At 42.2% G+C, this 20,827-nt stretch overlaps 1 protein-coding gene and 1 long non-coding RNA gene across 15 annotated transcripts in view; one reads left to right on the top strand and one right to left on the bottom strand.

Moving 5' to 3' along the window:
• The window catches only part of TOP6BL (TOP6B like initiator of meiotic double strand breaks), a 98,693-nt gene that overhangs the window by 16,874 nt on the left and 60,992 nt on the right, over positions 1 to 20,827 (bottom strand). For 11 of the 14 annotated variants that reach the window (XM_055094571.3, XM_055094572.3, XM_063608587.1 and 8 more), the window contains 4 exons: positions 12,425 to 12,576; positions 10,236 to 10,382; positions 4,668 to 4,789; positions 3,760 to 3,870 (listed from right to left, as the gene is read on the bottom strand). In XM_055094571.3, coding sequence (XP_054950546.3) covers positions 3,760 to 3,870; positions 4,668 to 4,789; positions 10,236 to 10,382; positions 12,425 to 12,576 — 532 coding nt within the window. The remainder of the gene's footprint in view (positions 1 to 3,759; positions 3,871 to 4,667; positions 4,790 to 10,235; positions 10,383 to 12,424; positions 12,577 to 20,827) is intronic. The other 3 variants (XM_055094569.3, XM_055094570.3, XM_055094578.3) reach the window with 1 other exon arrangement.
• LOC134731244 (uncharacterized) overlaps positions 1 to 20,827 on the top strand; it is a 55,159-nt gene that overhangs the window by 16,920 nt on the left and 17,412 nt on the right. The gene's annotated exons all lie outside the window — the stretch shown is intronic.

Raw genomic sequence — 20,827 nt, 5'->3', positions numbered from 1 at the left:
AATTCAAAAGAAGCAAGATATTACATAAATGTATTAACTGAACCACTATATAAGCAAGAATGTAAACAAATGTCTAACAGAGGAATGGTTTATTAAATTAGATTTAAACAATACAGTGGGATATTAACTAAAAATTCTAAGACTGTTGAAATGGGGAAAATGGCAAATTATATATGAAAATAGAATGCTTTGGTTACAACTATATATGAGATAATGAGTAAAAATTATAGTGATAAATTTTATTAGTTATTATTTTAAAATTTTTTTGTGTTATACTAGCTTTTCAAGAAAACTATACCAAAAAAATGAAGCAGGCCAGGGCGTGGTGGCTCATGCCTGTAATCCTAGCACTTTGGGAGGCCAAGGCGGGCAGATCCCGAGGTCAGGAGATTGAGACCATCCTAGCTAACACGATGAAACCCCGTCTCTACTAAAAATACAAAAAAATTAGCCGGGCGTGGTGGCGGGTGCCTGTAGTCCCAGCTACTTGGGAGGCTGAGGCAGGAGAATGGCGTGAACCTGAGAGGCGGAGCTTGCAGTGAGCTGAGATCGCGCCACTGCACTCCAGCCTGGGCGACAGAGCGAGACACTGTCTCAGAGAAAAAAAAAAAAAGCAACAAATATGGAATGATAAGTTGCCCATTGATAATACCAGTTGGTCAGCACACATTCCTAAAGGAAGGGAAACACTAACATTTATTGAGAATCTACCGTATGCTATGCACTTTGACACTGTCTTAGTCCATTCGGGCTGCTATACCAAATTCCTATAGACTGGGTGGCTTATAAACAATAGAAACTGATTTCTCACAGTGCTGGAGGCAGGGAATCTGAAATTAAAGTGCCAGCATGGTCAGGTTCTGGTGAGGGCCCTCTTCTGGGCTGTAGGCTGCCCACTTCCTCCCTGTGTCCTCACATGGCAGAAGGGGCAAGGGTCTCTCTGGGGCCTTTTTTTTTTGGTTGGGACAGAGTTTCGCACTTGTCACCCAGGCTAGAGGGTAATGGTGCGAACTCAGCTCACTACAACCTTCACCTCCCAGGTTCAAGTGATTCTCCTGCCTCAGCCTCTCAAGTAGCTGGGATTACAGGCGCCTGCCACCACGCCTGGCTAATTTTTTTTGTATTTTTTTTTTTTTAGTAGTGACAGAGTTTCACCATGTTGGTCAGGCTGATCTGGAACTCCTGACCTCAGGTGATCCACCCACCTTGGCCTCCCAAAGTGTTGACATTACTTACAGGCATGAGCCACCACGCCCGGCCTGGGGCCTTTTTTATAAAGGCACTAATCCGGCTGGGCACAGTGGCTCGGGCCTGTAATCCCAGCACTTTGGGAAGCCAAGGCGGGTGGATCACCTGAGGTCGGGAGTTTGAGACCAGCCTGACCAACATGGAGAAACCCCGTCTCTACTGAAAATACGAAATTAAGTCAGTGTGGCGATTCCTCAGGGATCTAGAACTACAAATACCATTTGACCCAGCAATCCCATTACTGGGTATATACCCAAAGGATTATAAATCATGCTGCTATAAAGACACATGCACACATATGTTTATTGCGGCACTATTCACAATAGCAAAGACTTGGAACCAACCCAAATATCCAACAATGATAGACTGGATTAAGAAAATGTGGCACATATACACCATGGAATACTATGCAGCCATAAAAAATGATGAGTTCATGTCCTTTTTAGGGACATGCATGAAACTGGAAACCATCATTCTCAGCAAACTATCGCAAGGACAAAAAACCAAACACCACATGTTCTCACTCATAAGTGGGAATTGAACAATGAGAACACATGGACACAGGAAGGGGAACATCACACACCAGGGCCTGTTGTGGGGTGGGGGGAGGGGGGAGGGATAGCATTAGGAGGTATACCTAATGTTAAATGACGAGTTACTGGGTGCAGCACACCAACATGGCACATGTATACATATGTAACTAACCTGCATGTTGTGTACATGTACCCTAAAACTTAAAGTATAATAATAATAATAATAATAATAATAAAAAATACAAAATTAGCTGGGCATGGTGGTGCATGCCTGTAATCCTAGCTACTCGGGAGGCTGAGGCAGGAGAATCGCTTGAACCCAGGAGGCAGAGGTTGCGGTGAGCCAAGATCATGCCATTGCACTCCAGCCTGGGCAACAAGAGCGAAACTCCGACTCAAAAAATAATAATAAAATAAAAATAAAGGCACTAATCCCATTCATGAAGGCCTAATGACCTAAATCACCTCTCAAAGGCCTCATACCTCCTAATATTATCAGTTCGGGGGTTAGGATTTCAACATATGAATTTTGAGGATATATAAACATTCAGACCATAGCACACATTTAGCTCTCACCTTCATAATACCTCTGTGAGGTACTATTACTTTTTCCAATTTGTAGACAAGTCTTAGAACTATAGGCCTAAACATAACTAATAAGTAAATGAGTCAGGATTTGAACTTGAGCCTCTGATTCCGTACTGCCACATACACGTAATAGGTAAGGTTGCTCAGTTATTTCCAGTGTATTCTGTCACCATGAAAGCATTTTTCAACAAGGAATTAGATTAGGAATCACTGATCTAGTCCTAGCTCTGTTCTTTTTTTCTTATTCTTTTTTGAGACGGAATCTCACTTTGTCACCCAGGCTGGAGTGCAGTGGGGTGATCTTGGCTCACTGCAACCTCCACCTCCCGGGTTTCAGCAATTCTGCCTCAGTCTCCTGAGTAGCTGGGACTACAGGCGTGCACCACCATGCCTGGCTGATTTTTGTATTTTTAGTAGAGACGGGGTTTCACCATGTTGGTCAGGCTGGTCATGAACTCCTGACCTCAAGCAATCCACCACCTCAGCCTCCCAAAGTGCTGGGATTACAGGCATGAGCCACCACACCCAGCCCTAGCTCTGTTCTTAACTAGCTGTGTGACCTAAAGAAAGCAGAAATCTTAAATAATTTGTTTTCTCATTTGTAAAATGGTATACATACTACTATTCCAACAAATATTTCTTAAAACTTAAGCCTGGTACTATGTAGCATCACAGTGGAGCAAATAATGTTTCTAAAAATACTGTACATTTTACAAAGATAAGCAGTAGAGTGTCATTAAAATCCTGGCTTTTTTTTTTTTTTTTTTTTTTTGAGATGGAGTCTCACTGTTGTCACCTGGGCTGGAGTACAATGGGGCGATCTCGGCTCACTGCAACCTCCCCAACCTGGGTTCCAGCAATTCTCCTGCCTCAGCCTTCTGAGTAGCTGAGATTACATGCAACTGCCACCACGCCTGGCTAATTTTGTATTTTTAGTAGAGACAGGATTTCACCATGTTGGTCAGGCTGGTCTCAAACTCCCGACCTCAGGTCATCCACCCGCCTTGGCCTCCCAAAGTGCTGGGATTACAGGCATGAGCCACTGCCCTGGGCACTTTTTTTTTTTTAAGACAGGTCTCAGTCTGTTGCCCAGGCTGGAGTACAGTGGCACGATCACGGCTCAGCCTCAACATCCCGGGCTCAGTTGATCCTCCTACCTCAGCCTCCTGAGGAGCTGGAACCACAGGTGTGCACCACTCCACCTGGGTGATTTTTTAATTACTTGTAGAGACAGGGTCTCCCTGTGTTGCCCAGGCTGGTGTCAAATTCCTGGGCTCAAGCAATCCTCCTACCTTGGCCTCCCAAAGTGCTGCGATTATAGGCATGAGCCACCATACCCAGCCAAAACCCTGGCACTTTTAAGCATCCCCAATCCCAATCTCCTACTAACTTGAAGGGTCTGGAGACACATCTTTCGGAAGCTGCTCCTAGTGCTTCCAGTCAGAATACTCATGATGGAGTTCACAGCCACTGAGAGTGAGGCCTGTAGTTTCTGCTGAGCCTGGGGAACATAACAAGTAAGGGGGAGACTGCATGAATCCCAAGATGTGGTTTAGAGAATCCCAGAGGGCCCACACATTTCCATCAGAGCAGGATTTCAACAATTCTTCCTATCCATCAACAAAAGTTACTGAGATCCCCACATATTTTTACATCATAACACTTAGGGAATTAAAATAAAATTTAAAAATGTTCTTGCATTTCACAGAGGTGACTTACTGACACAGACACATCAGAGAAGACAAGCAATAGGACAATGATCAAGAAAACAGACACAGTATTTGGGAAAAAAAAAAAGCTTTTAGTTCTGCTCTCTTAGTGTGGTTGTTTTTTCCCTGAAAAGGGGGCCATATGAGGTAAGAAATGTGTTACCAAAAGTACACAGGATGGATGGATGTAGAAAATCAGGTAAGGAGAGAAAGTGTTGGTGTAAAGAATTAGGAAAATGGGGGAAGAATGTAAGACACAGCGAAACAGCAGCTCCAGAAGTCTGTGTGGGAAGGGGAATTATATGCATAAGGAAGAGGTGTGTTATCAGCCATTTTTCCCTATTAACTATTTCCCTATTTACCCAAACACACCTACTAGGAGGTAAGACTAAGCAAGCTGGTTACAGTGATCCATCTAAGCTAAAGTTTGAGTTGTAGGCTAGATGCAGTGTTACAAGATCACGCAGGTGACAGAAGAGGAGAGGAAGGGGCATTAAGGGAGGAAGGGCTCCTGGGCCCTGCCTGCCATATATGCTTGCTATCTTTTTCTTAGAGAATAGGAGAAAAGAGGCTGTGAATTCCTTATTACCTTGGCAGCCTGGTGATGTTGCTCCAAGACCTTGTCCACAGTGAATTGGATGGAACCTTGCACTACACTGTGGCTCTCCACAAGGATGGCATTGAGATGAGTTGTGAGCAAAGTATAGACTCCTAAGGGGAGGGAGAAGGTAAAATTATCACTATATCTACCTCCCCTCACTGTGCATCTGCAAAAGCTAGTCTTAAATTACCAGATGTGGCCTGTAATCCCAGCACTTTGGGAGGCCGAGGCGGGCGGATCACGAGGTCAGGAGATCGAGACCACGGTGAAACCCCGTCTCCACTAAAAATACAAAAAATTAGCCAAGCGCGGTGGCGGGCACCTGTAGTCCCAGCTACTCGGGAGGCTGAGGCAGGAGAATGGCGTGAACCCGGGAGGCGGAGCTTGCAGTGAGCCAAGATTGCGCCACTGCGCTCCAGCCTGGGTGACAGAGTGAGACTCCATCTCAAAAAAAAAAAAAAAAAAAATTACCAGATGTGTAAGATTTAAGACACTTGTTTACTAATACATTGATGAATTTCTTTTAAATCCAATACTGAGTACAATGACTGAGATACTGCAGGCCCTCAGAATCAAGCTAAACAGAGGTGTACAAATTATCACAGTAGTTCAAGAATGATAACACTGGTTTCTGAGGAATCCGAGTTCTTTAGAAATGTTCAGTAGGGCTCAGAACATGGTATCAGGCTTGCATTATCCAAGGATTAACCATGAGCGAGGATAACTACTTCAAGATTGCTGTTCATGTGCTTTGAGTCAGGACTGGGAGTGGGAAAGATGCCTCTTGGAAGAAGAGACCCCTACATATCCACAAATAATTACCTTTTTTTAGACAAAATCTCCCAGCAACTTACACACCTACCTAATTCCCACTTATAAATCTAAGAAAGCTCAGGAAAATTAAGGTGGAGAATGACATTATTTTTTAAAGAAACAAATAAGGGATCCTGTTTAATTCATAGCAGAAATATATACCATGTACTATAAACAACAATCCCAGTGACTCCCAAAGGAGAGGAGAAAGGGAGAAGCAAAGGTCCTATAGAGTGTGTCTAACCCTACTCTACGTCTATGTGAACATCACTGTTGTGGCAGTGCTTTCAGACGTACTGTGGTAAAGAAAAGGTTAAAATTCACAGAGATGACACAGAACTGTTGGTATGAGGTCCTTTTAAATGGGGGATTATCTCTGTTAAAGTAACCACAGGCACCACTGCTCAGTCTCATTCAGAAAAGCTAATATGTGAGAGCAACAGGCAAAAAAATTATGCCATCAAACAATAGGCCACCATTTAATGATCCCGATGCAGCAGGCACAGGAAGCCAAATTTACAGGTCACCTGGAGAAAATCCTTCTTGATTATTCTTTGTTTTCAGTGTTCAGAATTCTATGGGAAGCAGCCTAAAACTGGCTGGCTTTTTCCAGGACTGTATTAAAAATGCAAACCAGAAGAACATTTTCTACCACAAGGCACCATGATGCTTTCCTGGTAGGGAACGTAATATATGGTAAGCTCAAAAGGATTCTGGAGCTGGAGTCAGGGAGAACATAGATTCTAGGGCCAATTCTGCCATCAACTAGTGGTGATGAAATCTTTTCTTCAGTATAGAAAATGGCTTTATACCACCTGCTCTCACAGGTATGTTGTGTAGATAAACTGCGATAATGTACACAAAGTGTTTTGTGGGTTTTGTTGCCCAGCCTGGAGTGCAGTGACACGATCTTGGCTCACTGCAGCCTCGACCACCGGGGCTCAAGTGATCCTCCCACCTCAGCCTCCCGAATAGCTGGGACCACAGGTGTGCACCACCACCATGCCTGGCCAATTTTTTTTTTTTTTTTTTTTTTAAGACAGAGTTTTTCTCTTGTTGCCCGAGCTGGAGTGCAATGGCGTGATCTCGGCTCACTGCAACCTCCGCCTCCTGGATTCAAGTGATTATCTTGCCTCAGCCTCCCGAGTAGCTGGGATTACAGGCGCCTGCCACCACACCCAGCTAATTTTTGTATTTTTAGTAGAGACGGGGTTTCGCCATGTTGGCCAGACTGGTCTCAAACTCCTGACCTCAGTGTGATCCGCCCGCCTCGGCCTCCCAAAGTGCTGGGATTACAGGTGTGAGGGACCATGCCCGGGCGAATTTGTATATGTAGAGACGAGGTCTCGCTGTGTTGCCCGAGCTGGTCTTGAACTCTTGGGCTCAAGCGGTCCTCCTGCTTTGGCCCCTCAAAGTATTGGGATTACAGGTGCCAAGCCACAGTGCCTAGCCCATGAAGTGTTTTGAAATGTACACTGTACAATTTCAAAATATTGCTATTGCTATGTTAATGTATCATCTAGATTGGTATTTTCCATAGTTTGGTTTTAAGAGTAGCTTCAAGAAATCAGATCTCTTTTGAAAGCAGACATTTAATTTAAAAGTCAAAGTTCATTCCTAAAACTTTTGACCACCAAATGCTTTTGACATTGGGGAAAATAATGAGTTAGTCACAAGAAAAAAAAAATGAGTTAATCACAGAAAAGTTACCATGACAAGGTAGGTGGGCATAAGGCCAATTAAGTAATTTTCTTAAAGACATGGAAACAGACTAACTTTGAACAATCTGTTTCCTAAAAGAAGAGGCTCTAGAGAAAGCTTTTAAGCATATGAGAAAGAAAAGGGGGAAGAGAAGGTAAAATTATCACTATGTCTATATCTACCTCCCCTCACTGTGCATCTTCTTCAGAGGCTAGTCTTAAATTACCAGATGTGTAAGATGGGAGAGCCTTACTGTGTTTACTAATACATTGATGAATTTCTTTTAAATCCAATACTGAGTACAACAACTGAGATACTGCAGGCCTTCAGGGTCAAGCTAAACAGAAGTGTACAAATTATCACAGTAGTTCAGGAATGATAATACTGTGTTTCTGAGGAATCTGAGTTCTTAAGGAATGTTCTTTAGGGCTCAGAACATGTTATCAGGCTTGCATTATCCAAGGATTACCTTCTGACAGACCTTAAAAAAAGCCTGCTAGAAGGTAGCAGATCTTAAGTCTTAAGAGGGTTTTAGACCTGGAAGGGCCTTTGATGGGGCCTAGCCTAACAATCTCATGTTAAAGATATGAAAAGGGAGGCTCAGATTTACGTGACATACTTCCCAAAAATCATTGAGGAAGTTGGTATCAGTGCTAAAATTAAACCCAGGTCTCTTGATTCCACCCTGATGTCTTTTCCACAATAATAAGCTGCTGCTCTTACCAACCTCTGTCTATGTGAGCATAAGCCACAGGGAACAGCCCCAGGAATCCTCACATTAGTTTAGGTATCTTCTATTTTCCATTCCCCTGGTGTTAATCATCAGAACGGCGGTGCACCAAAGACCATTAGCTCCTCAAATAAAGAGCTACAAGCCAGAGCCCCAGGAAACAGTGCTTCTCTCCTAGTGTGTACAGCACGTGTTGGGAAAAGGCAGGGAAAAGTTTGCCTTATCTTACTTCTGAGAGGCTCAGAAGGAAGGTAGAAGGAAGAATACCACAGCCAACAATGGTTTGTTCAATAAATAATTGACACCAGTCAACATGAGCTCTTTTGATCTGGTGTAAGCAGTCTCTTTTTTCTTATGACTCAGTGGGAGCAGGGCCACACCAAATAGCACTAGAGTGCCTGGAGAATAGAGTCCCACGAAAACACATTGGCCCATAGAGAAAGGAGAACAGAGACATATCAGAAGCACCAAAAGGGAGGCTTACGAACCTTTCCCCAAATTTGTATAAGCTCCACTTCTCCTTGTAACTTTCCTCAAAGATTAGGAGGGCATTGAGAAACACTTAAATTTATGTCCCAGGGTTTATTGGATTAAAATGCAGAAGTCAACTCCTGCTCATGCTCAGTGGTTTTCAAATTTTACTCTATTTAAGAATCACTTGAGGCCAGCGCGATTGCTCATGCCTGTAATCCCAGCACTTTGGGAGGCCGAGGTGGGAGGATCACTTGAGCCCAGGAGTTCAGACCTTGCCTCTACAATAATAATAATAATGGCCTGGTGTGGTGGCTCACACCTGTAATCCCAGTACTTTGGGGGGCTGCGGCGGGTGGATCACGAGGTCAGGAGTTCGAGACCAGCCTGACCAACATGGTGAAACCCCATCTCTACTAAAAATACAAAAATTAGCCAGGTGTGGTGGCGTGTGCCTGTAATTCCAGCTACTCAGGAGGCTGAGGCAGGAAAATCGCTTGAACCCAGGAGGTGGAGGCTGCAGTGAGTCAAGATCACGCTATTGCACTCCAGCCTGGGCGACAGAGGGAGGCTCTGTCTCAAAAATCATCATCATCATCATCATCATCATCCAGTGATTCTGATGCATGTGTTTCATGGACCAGAAAATGAAACCACTGTTTTATCTCTATCATAGATAACCTTTCTGATTGATAACAAATTGTCACCCATCTAATAGATAAACACCAAAGATTCCCTGTTGCATACCTGAATAAGAACAGGTGTGCATTTTTTAAATCCACCTGGAAAGGCAGCACGATGATGAAAAGTTCCCAAGCCTTGCTGTACATCAGAATCACCTGAGAAGTGATTTTATTTTATTTTATTTTATTTTATTTTATTTTATTTTTTGAGACAGAGTCTCAATCTCTTGTCCAGGCTGAAGTGCAGTGGTACAATCTCGGCTCACTGCAACCTCTGCCTCCTGGGTTCAAGAGATTCTCCTGCCTCAGCCTCCTGAATAGCTGGGATTACAAGAAGCTGCCACCATGCCAGCTAATTTTTGTATTTTTAGTAGAGATGGGGTTTCGCCGTGTTAGCTAGGCTGGCCTTGAACTCCTGGCTGCAAGTGATCCACCCACTTCAACCTCCCAAAGTGCTGAGATTACAGGCATGAGCCACCGCACCCAGCCTGAGAAACTTTAAAAACATACTGACAAGCACTTGGGGATGCCGAGGAAGGAAGATTACTTGAAGCCAGGAGTTCGAGAACAGCCTGGGCAACAAAGCAAGACCTCCATACAAAAAATAATAATACAAAATATAATTGAAAAAGTTATCCAGGTGCACTGGCATGCATCTGTAGGCCCAGCTACTTGGGAGGCTGAAGCGGGAGGACCACATGAGCCCAGGAGTTTGATGTTGCATTGAGCTATGCTCGCGCAACTGTACTCCAGCCTGGACGACAGAGCATCTCTAAAAATAAAAAAAATTTAAAAACATACTGAGCCCTAAGCCCCACCTCAGTCCATCTGGAAATCAGAATCTCTGGGGAGTAAGCATTTTAGATGCTCTCCAGGTAATATATTGTGCGGCTAACGTTGAAAACCGCTGATCCCTAGGGAGCAATATATGAAGTATCTGCTGATTTCTGGCCAACCAGACTAGAAATGTCATCATTTAAGCGATGCATCAACATATGAATCTTTTCTATAGGATATGTTCATTTTATTAAGCAAGGTTTTCCACTGAACTTTATTCTACAGAAATATATCTAATTTAGATGTGTGCATTACACAAAGTTTCCCTCTCTCTTAGCATTTGGCACACCCCAGCTGGCAACCCCATTCTCTTATACTTACCCCAGATTTCCATTTGCTGGACTGGAAATGCACTGTGGAAATCCACAAAGAGAAAAAGCAGCAGAGTTTGTCCTTGAGGATCCATATTCTGAGACTGATCCTCCTCACTGGATTCCACCTGATAACTCACATCTGGAAGCACCAAATCTAGAGGACAAGATATTACACGAATTTCTAAGATAAGTAAAGCTCTTGAAATACAAAGTGACTACAGAACCTGTATTCTGAACAAAGAAGGATCTGAGAATAGGAGATCTAAATCTGAACACTCATTTACCCTCCTGAACCTGTTTCTCTATCCATATGATGGAAGCAAATCATAATGACTCACAGGAAGAACATTAAAATAGTAACTATGTGTGTAAAATGCAAGCCAAACAGCACTCCTTTACATTACTGAGAAGCTCTACACAATAAATTCATTGATTCCTTGTACAACTTTCTAAGGCAGGTATGGCTGGTAAGAGGTTAGATTCACCTGAGTGTAATGACAACAGCTAATTTGTGTTATGTGCCAGGTACTGCATCAAATGCTTATGTACTATTTCAACATTTAGACTTCACAACAACAGTATCGGATAGGACCTATTCTTATGCCCTTTTACAGATAAGAAAAGAGGCACAGATAGGTTAAATACCTCGTCCAACGGGAGCCAGTAGGTGGTGGAACTGAGTTCTAGACTTTGCTAGACTGACTAAAAAACCTGTTCTCTTAGCCCCAATACTATATATTTGTATCCCCAAATGTAATCCATTGCCCAGTGGTCACTTTCTAGCACCTTGATCCTTTAGAATACAATCAGGATAGTCCCATATTTCAGATCCATGTAGAGAAGTACCTCCATGTGGATCCTGGTTCTGTCCTTTAGAGTAATAAGGGAGGGAGATGAGAGGACATTTCCTACGTTATTCATTTCCAAAGTTAACTGAGAAAGTTCAGGACCATGAATTGGCAAAAAACTAAACCAGCAAAGCCCAAAAACAAAAATGAAAGAGAAAAGGAGGTATGGCGATCCCTAGAAATTCACCAGTCATATCTCTATTCGAAATCGGTGGAGTCTATCATTCCCTCTAAGATACTGCCCCATCCCAGTAGGCTTCAATGTTCTCATACCAGTCATAGCCGCAGAATACCTCTTCCCTACTGGTCGTCTTCTTCAGGAGCCAGACGACCAGACTACCTTCTAAATTTCAAAGGATTCTAGTTAGAACAGTCAATCTCAAAACTGCAACCCCTCCTAGATATCAGCCCATGGTCGCATACTCCAATTTCCCAGTTTTATTAGCTCAGTTATTAACCTCCAGCTTTTAGCATGATTCACCCAAAGCTGGTGTGGTTAGAGCTTATGTGAATATTACAGCCAGCTTCCTAGGCCTAATACTATTACATCTTGCATTTGTATGCGTTTTAACTTTTTCTAAGGAATTTTATGTGGATTTTCTCAGTTCATTATGAAGCATTTCTCTTCCACAGTAGTTCAGAGGTATCATTGCTCCCTTTACTCACCTTTGTAAAGGCCCAGAGTTGACAGATTAGGTACATTAGAAATCCTCTGAACAAGTATCTAACAGAAGGACCAGGAATAGAGGAGGCAGCAGAGGAAGTAAGAGGAGAACCAGTATCAACATGCAATGCCAGGCCAGGTGCGGTGGCTCACACCTGTAATACCAGCACTTTGAGAGGCTGAGACAGGTGGGCCACTTGAGGTCAGGAGTTCAAGACCAGCCTGGCCAACATGGGGAAACTCTGTCTCTACCAAAAATACAAAAAATTATTAGCCAGGCATGGTGGCAGGCACCTGTAATCCCAGCTACTCGGAAGGGTGAGGCAGGAGGATCACTTGAACCCGGGAGGCAGAGGTTGCAGCCAGCCAAGATCATACCACTGCACTCCAGGCTGGGCAACAGAGCAAGACTCTGTCTCAAACAAAACAAAAACAAAAACAAGCAACAAAAAAAAAAACCATGCAATGCCAAAACAAGCTCTGAAAGAGCTTTGCCTGTTTGACACCTGTTTGCCTCACTTCAAGTGGTCTCTCACATTTGGCCAGACCCTGACCCCCAAACCCCAACCTGGGCCATCAGATCTCTGGTCATATTTTTATACACACATTCTATTCATATTTCCTTTCATTTCTCTAATATTCTTCAAGTGTCTTAATTCCTGTGCAGAAAGAGGGAGGATATACCTCTATCCAAATTGAGATCCAAATTGGGTATCATACACAAATGGTATTTTTTCCAGTCAACTAAAGAAGAGGTATCTTTGAAGAAAGTAGTCATCGGCTGCTCCCAAGTTGACAATATCAGAGGCAGACCCAAAGGTCCATATAGAAATATGTGTAGTTGCTAAAGAAAACTGCCAAATTTTAGTATCTTATGACTATGTATTCACTTGTATAACAAACAAACATAACACTGACCTGGTTTACACTCCCATAAGTGTGCTATGCAGTTACTTTTTTTTTTTTTTGAGATGGAGTCTCGCTCTGTCGCCCAGGCTGGAGTGCAATGGCGCCATCTCAGCTCACTGCAACCTCCACCTCCCAGGTTCAAGTGATTCTCTTGCCTCAGCCTCCCAAGTAGCTGGGATTACAGGTGCATGCCACTATGCCTGACTAATTTTTGTATTTTTAGTAGAGACGGGGTTTCACCATGTTGGCCAGGATGGTCTCGATCTCTTGACCTCGTGATCTGCCCACCTCGGCCTCCCAAAGTGCTGGGATTACAGGCGTGAGCCATCATGCCCAGCCTATGCAGTTACATATTAAGCCTTTTCCACACTGAAGACAGATGTGAGGCACCAGAGATAGATCCACTAGGATCCCCAGAAATTTATTCTGGGTTTAATAAGTGTGAGCTACAGATATAATATGAAGACAGTTTATTTATTCATCCGGTTCACATGATCATAGATTTGAAAGGCACCACAGGTTAACACTGTTTTAAGTTCTAAGTTCTTGGGGTACAAAGACAAATATCCAGATAATACCTGTCCTCAAGTTTATCATATTTACAACATGGGAGACAGACATAAAAGCCGGTAAGCTGTAATACAATGTGATACATGCTAGAAGTATATACAAGAGAATATCTTCTAGGAAGTATTTGAGTATACTTAGATTGAGAAGGAAACTTCCTCGGATTGTCTCCAAACCTATTATCTAAAACAAAGGAAGGCATGCCCCTGAAATGGTTTCTATCTCTGAACTTCCCATTCCCACTCTCACCCTATCTGTAACCCAGGGTTTCTTAACCTCTGCACTAGTGACACTTTGGGCCAGATAATTCTTCACTGCGGTGGGCAGTCCTGTGCACTATAGGATGTTTAGCAGAATCCCTGGCCTCTAGCCACCAAATGCCAGTAGCACCCTTCTTACATTACCCCCTCCATGACAATAAAAAACGTCTCCAGACATTGTCAAATGTCCTTTAAGGACAAAATTACCCCATTAAGAACCACTGCTTAACCTTTCTTGTCCCCTGAACCAAGGCCAGAGACCAGAATGTGTGCTTTCCTTTATCTTTCATTCGTTTTCATCCTCTTTCTTATGGGGTAAACACAAGGTATTGTGAAGATTAAAATTCCTACCCAGTGGGCACTGAGGCATTATGGAAAGGCTTTATACCCATAAATGAAGTCTCCCTCACAAATCTCAGAAGGCATTAACACATGAACTAAGGCTGACTCACTGTTTAGGGCAAGGGGATTTTTAAGATGCAAACTCAGGGCCAGGCGTGGTGGCTCACACCTGTAATCCCAGCACTTTGGGAGGCTGAGGTGGGCGGATCATGAGGTCAGGAGATTGAGACCATCCTGGCTAACACGGTGAAACCCCGTCTCTACTAAAAATACAAAAAATTAGCCGGGCGTAGTGGTGGGCGCCTGTAGTCCCAGCTACTAGGGAGGCTGAGCCAGAAGAATGGCGTGAACCCGGGAGGCAGAGCTTACAGTGAGCCGAGATTGCGCCACTGCACTCCAGCCTGGGCGACAGAGCCAGACTCCGTCTCAAAAAAAAAAAAAAAAAGATGCAAACTCAGAATAAGAGGGGAGTGTTTGAGGAGCCAAGATGTGCAGTTGTCTTATAATTGGGTTGTTTAAATCATTTACTTGTAATATGAAGATAGCTATAGTGGGGTTTAAATCCATCATCTTATCTTTTTTCCATTTCTTGCTTGTATTCTTTGTTTCCTTTTTCCTCTTTTCTATTTTTGGATTAGAAATTGTTTTTTACATTTTAAAAAGTGTTTTCTCTCTCTCCCCACCCCCCTTTTTTAAGACACAAGGTCTCATTCTGTTGCTCAGACTGGAGTGCAATGATGTGATCATAGCTCACTGCAGCCTCAAATTCCTGTGCTCAAGCGAGCCTCTCTCTGCATCAGCCTCCAAGGTAGTTGGGACTACAGGTGAGAGCCACCATGCCTGCCAGGAATTTTTTATAACTCCATTTTATCTCCTTTTTAAGTTATTAGTTATAACTGTTGCATTAAACCAGGGATTGCCAGGCTTTATTAGTATACAACTTTAACTTATCACAGTCTACCTTCAAATGATATTATAACAATGCATATATAGTCTAAGAATCCAACAATATACTTCCACTTCTCTCCTCTTGGCCTTTGTGCTATTGTCACAGGTTTTATTTCCATAGATGTTATAAACCTTATACACTATATTTTTGCAGATCCATGATCAATGAACCCTAAGCATAAGAAATATGAAGAGTATAGGCTGGGCACAGTAGCTCATGCCTGTAGTCCCAGCACTTTGGGAGGCCAAGGCAGGCGGATCACTTGAGGTCAGGAGTTCGAGACCAGCCTGGCCAACATGGCGAAACCCTGTCTCTATTAAAAATACGAAAATTAGCTGGCCATGGTGGTGGGCACATGTAGTCCCAGCTACTCGGGAGGCTGAAATGGCAGAGATAGAAATCATTTCAGGGGCCTGATTGATTGAACTCAGGAGGCAGAGGTTGCAGTAAGCTGAGATCACACCACTGCACTCCAGCCTGGGCAACAGAGTGAGACTCCATCTCAAAAAAAAGAAATATGAAGAATATAGAAAATGATAGCAAGATATGTCACACACACACACATGCAAAATTAGCCAGGTATGGTGGTGTACACCTGTAGTCCTAGTCACTCAGGAGGCTGAAGTGGGAAGGTCACACGAGCTTAGGAGTTCAAGGCTGCAGTGAGCTAAGATCAAGCCACTGCACTCCAGCCTGGGAAACAGCAAGACCCTGTCTCTACATAAATGAATAAAGCCTCAGTGAACTGCAGGATAACTTTAGGTGGCCTAATTCAGGAATGTGTAATTGGAGCCCTGAAGGGAGAGACTTCAAGACTTGTTTTTTAAAGATTTTTTTTTTTCTGGTAAGGTACTTGTGAAAGGAAAATTAAAACTCAAGACCCCAAATCACTATGCCAAAAGGAAATAATTTAGCTGAAAGCTGAGTCATGCAAGAAGCTGTCTCTCCTTTTGTTCCTAAGCAGATAGCTACAGATAAAGGGTTAAATACCTCTACAGGTAGCTACTCTAATGTTCACCTTCTATTATATAAAGGGCCACTTTACTGAGCACAAGACAAATACATAATTGACTGTTCCCCTACTTGCTCCTTTTCTCTTGTAACATATGGATTCAATAATGTGATCATCCCCTCCCTCTTTCCCCTCCAGCCTGCGTTTCCCCTTTAAATACTGAAGACCTCAAAACCATCTTTAGAGAAAGGCACAGACCTGTCTCCCAGGAACATCCTTAACCTTGGCAAAATAAACTTCTAAACTGATTGAAACCTGTCTTGGATGCTTTTTGGTTTATATACTCAAGAAGGATATTTTGTGTTTTTAAAAGGACAAAAGTATTTTGTATCTACCCGCATAGCCACCACTTCCAGTGCTCTTCCTTTTTTGGGTAGATTCAGAATTCCGTCTGGCAACATTTTTCTTCTACCTAAAAGATTTCTGTTAACATTTCTTATAATACAGGTCTTCTGGTGATAAATTCTTTCACCTTTTCTATGTCTGAAAAATTCTTCATTTTGCCTTTTTTCTCTCAGTACTTTATAAAGATGTTACCCCACTTTCTTCTAGCTAACACTGTTTCCAGTGAGAAATCTGCCATAATTATTTTGTTCCTCTATACATAATGTGTCTTATCTCCAGCTGCTTTTAAGATTTTTTTATTACTGGCTTCAAATACTTTGATTATGATGTGACTTGGTATAATTTTCTTCATATTTCTTACACTTAGGGTTCATTGATCATGAATCTGCAGGTTTATAGTTTTCATTAAATTTGGAAACTCGGGGGTGAGACCCTGTCTCTACAAAAAATAAAAATAAAAAAAATTAGCCAGGCATGATGGTGCATGCTTGTAGTCCCAGCTACTCAGGAGAGGCTGAGGTAGGAGGACTGCTTACCCCAGAAGTTCGAGGTTGCAGTGAGCTATGATCGCACCACTGCACTTTAGCCTGGGCAACAGAGTGAGATCCCTTAAAAAAAAAATAGTTATTTCTCTGAATTTACACTCACATATCTTCTATCTGATGCTAAAAACTTTGGTTCCTAACATTGTTAACATAATTGTTTATCATAAGTATGCATACAATAATTCCAATATAAAATACCAATATTATTACTAACAATCATGCCACTGAATAAATTTTAAGAGGTCTTTGGACTTCCATTTCATCCTTAGAGTATATCCTGCTAAGAACGTATAGTCAAAACACCATGTTCTAAAGTCTGTTGAATTCTTCTTGTTATGTGGATTATAATTTTAACATAATATACAGGTAAGTTTATTACCTTTTATGTTGAGGAATATTTGGATTGGATATGAAATTCTAGGTTGGTAATGATTTTATTTCAAGACATTAACACTATTAGTCTAACACCTTCTATTGGTATGGGGAAGTCAACTGTTAATTTGTTTATCTTTTAAAGATGATTTGTCCTCCTGACTGATTTTAAGATTCTTCTGTTTTTCATCTCTTTAGGTGTAGAAATCTTTTTTATTTATACTGCTTGATTATTCTGTTCTTAAATCTGTCTCAGCCATCCTGGCTAACACGGTGAAACCCCGTCTCTACTAAAAATACAAAAAATTAGCCGGGCGTGGTGGCGGGTGCCTGTAGTCCCAGCTACTTGGGAGGCTGAGGCAGGAGAATGGCATGAACCCGGGAGGCGGAGCTTGCAGTGAGCCAGATCGAGCCACTGCACTACAGCCTGGGCGACGGAGCGAGACTCCGTCACACACACACACACACACACACACACACACACACACACACACACACACACACACAAATCTGTCTCAGTTGTTTCAGCCATTAACTCTTTAAATATTGTTTCTGCCCTATTTTCTCTTCTCTCTTCTCTTTTTGGACATCAATTAAACATACATTAGACAGTTTTACTCTTTACTCTGTTAACCCCTCTCTTCTGTATTTTCCGTAACTTGTCTCTTTGCTTTATTTTTGCTAAGTTCTTGCTATCTTTAGCTTTTAGTTTACAAATTCACTTAAGTTGTACTTAATCTGCTGTTAAACCAGTGTACTGAATTTTATTCAACATTGGTTATTATATTTCTTGATTCTACAGTTTCTGTTTTGTTCTTGTTAAAAGTTATTTCATATTTTACAGTTTCAGTTTTCTAGTAAAATTTTCAAACTTTGCTTTCATTTTCATAAACATAGTAAGCATAATTTTTCATTTTTTTTTTTTTGAAACTGGTCTCACGTCACCCAGGCTGAAGGGCAATGGCACGATCATGGCTCACTGCAGTCCTGACCTCCTGTGCTCAAGCAATCTTCCCACTTCAGCCTCCTGAGTAGGTGGGACCACAGGCATGCACCACACATGCGCAGGTAACTTGTATAGAGATGGGGGTCTCACTGTGTTTCCCAGGCTGATCTCGAACTTGCAGCCTCAAGCAATCCTCCTGCCTCAGCCTCCCAAAGTGCTGAGATTACAGGTGTGAACCACCACACCCAGCTAAGCATAACTTTTTAAAGTCAATATCTGATATCACCAGTATCTGGAGTCCCAGTGGGTGTTTCTGTGACTTTGTTTTTGCTAGCTCTTGTTCATATTATCTTGTCCTTTCTTACACCTGGTTATTTGTGACTGTGCATGTGTGTGTGCATATGCACCATGGGACACTGTATTTGACAAAGTGTTAAATAATTGGGAGCACAGGATGCAATTATTTTCCTCTAGAAATTTTTGTTTGCTTCTATAAAACATCTAGAACTAACAAATCTAAAATCATCCTAATCCAATTTCAAAGTTTAAGATTTTCTGGCCTGCCTAGATGACCAGAAAGCATATACAGTCCATGTGAAGAGTAATTTATTTCAGGTTCACCTTACTCCTTAAAATATAGCCTTCTAGTTATCCCTTGCCCAAGGCAAGAGGTGTTTTTAGCAGCACTCCCAAGCTCAGCAGGTCCTGGATTCTTTGGCCTTCTTGTCCTGCACTGATTTGGAAGTATTAATACATCTTAGCCTCTCAACTGCTTGCTCTAATTGGCAAACTACTCCAGGGCAAAAGCATCCCCCAATGCTAGGCTCAGCTCTCTGTAATTCAAACCTCTCCTAAATCATGGCACAGAAACTCTTCCTCTTCATTAGCTCTTTGATGCTTTTATGATTTTTTTGTTTGTTTGTTTGTTTTTTGAGATGGAGTTTCACTCTTGTTGCCCAGGCTGGAGTGCAATGGTGCGATCTCGGCTCACCGCAACCACCGCCTCCCAGGTTCAAGAGATTCTCCTGCCTCAGCCTCCTGAGTAGCTGGGATTACAGGCATGCACAACCATGCCTGGTTAATTTTGTATTTTTAATAGAGACAGGGTTTCTCCATGTTGGTCAGGCTGGTCTCGAACTCCTGACCTCAGGTGATCCACCCACCTTGGCCTCCCAAAGTGCTGGGATTACAGGCGTGAGCCACCACACCCGGCCTGCTTTTATGATGTTTTAATATTTCATCTAGCCTTTGCCTTGAGAAGGTTGGTCTAAATTATCAAGTTTGCCACTTTCAGAAAGTAAAATCTCAACAGAATTTTTATAGCTAGCTCTCTTTTTTAAAACATCACCTCCTCAGAGGCTTCACTGCCCATATTTAAAATAACATCTCCATCATTCTCTATTACTTTGTTCTATTTATCTCCACTGCACTTATCACTACCTAATATCTATCTGTTAAATTTTCCCCAAGAGGACAAAAAATTTGTCTGTCTTATCCCTTCTAGACGATGGAATGAGGAGGAAGAAGAAACTTATTTATTCTATACTGTTCTGTACTATCTAGATATAAAGAAAAAGCATGTTTTAAAATAGAAAATGTCCAAGCATAGTCTTCATCACTATCCTGCTCCCTCCTCCTCCCTAAAAGATACTATGGTATCTTTTGATATCTGATATGCAACATCAGATAGCTGACATCTATCATACCACGCCTCTTCTGTTCTCTCTTTTTTTTATTTTGAGACAGAGTCTTGCTCTGTCGCCCAGGCTGGAATGCAGTGCTCACTGCAACCTCTGCCTCCTGGGTTCAAGTAATTCTCCTGTCTCAGTCTCCCGAGTAGCTGGGACTACAGTCATGTGCCACCACGCCCAGCTAATTTTTGTATTTTTAATAGAGACAGGGTTTTGCCATGTTGGCCATGCTGGTCTCAAACTCCTGACCTCAAGTGCTCCGCCAGCTTCGGCCTCCCAAAGTGCTGGGATTACAGGCATGAGCCACCGTGTCCGGCCTGTTCTCATTGTTTATAATTTTCTATAACTTCATTTACTCCTATAGCTTCAATCATATGACAATAACAATTATTAATATTATTGAGTACTCATTATATGCTAGGAGCTTCACATGGATTATTATACTTAATTCTAAAACAAGCAAACAAACCCCAAAAGAACAGAAAACCAATTTTTGCAAGGGAAACTAAACCTATGAGATAAGTATCATCCTCATTTTAAAGCAGAGGAAGTAAAGGCTTAGGCTGGTTAAGTGAGTTGCCTACAGTCACACAGCTAATTAGTAGTGAATCCAACATTTACACTCCTGTGCCATGCTCTAAACACAGCACTACATGACTCTTACCTATGGAGGAAACTGAGACTCTAAAATTCTGTATCTCTAAATCTGACCATTTCCAAGTTCCAGACCAAATTCCTATATAGCTCCTTACTATGTTCAAAGGATGTCTTGAGGCACCATAAACTCAACATGTTTAATGTCAAACTCATCTTCTTTATCTCCTAAATCTGCTATTAATGTTTTTTTATCTTGCTGAAAGTATCATTATTCTGTCAGTTATTCATGGAAATATTTTTAAATAGCTTTATTGAGACACAATTCACATACCATACAATTCACTCATTTTAAATGTGTAATAAAATGGATTTTAGAATATTCAAAGAGTTGTGCAGTCACTACCACCATCAATTTTAGAACATTTTCATTACTCTGAAAAGAAGCCCCTCCAGGCCGAGCACAGTGGCTCATGCCTGTAATCCCAAAACTTTGGGAGGCCGAGTCTGGTGGATCGCTTGAGTCCAGGAGTTTGAGACCAGCCTGGGCAACAT

Source organism: Pan paniscus, chromosome 9 (genome assembly GCF_029289425.2).
Source record: "Pan paniscus chromosome 9, NHGRI_mPanPan1-v2.0_pri, whole genome shotgun sequence".
Taxonomy (NCBI): Eukaryota; Metazoa; Chordata; class Mammalia; order Primates; family Hominidae; genus Pan; species Pan paniscus.
Note: the sequence above shows the minus strand (reverse complement) of the source record. Positions and strands in the feature narration are given on the sequence as shown.